This window comes from Austrofundulus limnaeus, unplaced genomic scaffold, assembly GCF_001266775.1.
Source record: "Austrofundulus limnaeus strain Quisiro unplaced genomic scaffold, Austrofundulus_limnaeus-1.0 Scaffold73, whole genome shotgun sequence".
Taxonomy (NCBI): domain Eukaryota; kingdom Metazoa; phylum Chordata; class Actinopteri; order Cyprinodontiformes; family Rivulidae; genus Austrofundulus; species Austrofundulus limnaeus.
This window is the reverse complement of record NW_013952475.1, coordinates 1,589,716-1,590,947: the sequence shown is the minus strand read 5'-3', so window position 1 is coordinate 1,590,947 and position 1,232 is coordinate 1,589,716. Positions and strand designations below refer to the sequence as shown.

The 1,232-nt window shown below is 36.8% G+C and overlaps 1 protein-coding gene across 1 annotated transcript in view; it reads left to right on the top strand.

The window, feature by feature from the left end:
* Positions 1–1,232, top strand: part of si:ch73-40i7.2 (FYN-binding protein) — a gene marked incomplete in the record, with an annotated part of 28,298 nt that overhangs the window by 15,758 nt on the left and 11,308 nt on the right. The window contains 1 exon segment of the mRNA XM_014010800.1: positions 395–501. Coding sequence (XP_013866254.1) covers positions 499–501 — 3 coding nt within the window.

Here is a 1,232-nt window from a genome sequence, read left to right as displayed (position 1 = left end):
TGTGTGTGTGTGTGTGTGTGTGTGTGTGTGTGTGTAGTTGTGTGTCATCAAAATATATCATGAAACACTGGACAGATGTTAATAAAACTCTATTTTTAACTTTCAGATTCAACTTAATCCAGGTTCTACAGTTAATAAACATTAGCAAACATAAAATTATTATAAATTTGTCTGTTTTACAAATACTGAACAAAGGTTTGATTTGCTGCTGCTCAGAGAAGCTAACATGCTTTGGGAGATCATTGTTGCTTTGTGTCACATAAAAAAAAGACCCCTGACATTTAAGAGTTCAGAACCCGCCCGGTTGACACATTTTCATGCTTGTGCTGTTCCTCTCTTGCTCTCAGTCACTCTGCTGTCCACACTGAATTACCGAGCATTTCCTCCTTGGCAGCAGCTTTAGGTCATGTGTCTGACTGCAGCAGCAGCAGCCTGGACTCTGAGGAAATGATGGACATGGAACACTTCATTCATCCATAAACAAACAAATAAACAAACATGGTAAGAAACCTTAATAATGATATGTAATCTGTGTTTGTTGTTTCAGTTTTCTTGGCTTGTCTACTCCGGTCATTTCCCACCGCTGAGGCGTCTGTGAAGGGTCTAATATTAGAGGAACGGCTCTGAGCAGGTTGTGGGTCTAACCTCAAGTTTCCTTCTTTCTTTAAACACCAAATCATCGCCACCATTAAAAAAAGGAACTTGGGATTAAAAGAAACCTTAAATTCATGTTCATTCTGCTGCTGATGAATGAAAGCTTRATTGTCCAGCCTATCACTGGTTAATCATTCACAGCGTTTTCTCTGTCACTTTACTGTTTACAGTGGAAAAGCTTTGGCATTTCTCAGTTTGTTTAGCTTAATTCACATATTGATAAAGACTTTTATGTGTATAAAACAGATTGCTAATTGGTGATTTTAACCCTTTTTTAAATTCAATGACTCAATATTCAGATTTTATAACTAGTTATGAAATTATCCACATCCTGTTAGAACAGTTATTGTCTAGGCTGATTTTGTAATAAAATGACGATGGGTTATTGAGGTGGAATGAGTCAACTTCCACAGTTTCTATTTGTGGTGTAGTTTTAAACACGTCAACAAAGACAAAATAAGTTTGAACTCATCAAACATCCTAAAAATAATGTTTTATTTGTGTCACCGTTATGTTGCACCAAGTTGTAATTCTGTAGTTTTAGGCACACCTGCATGTTTACAGTCTGTGGTTGAGGC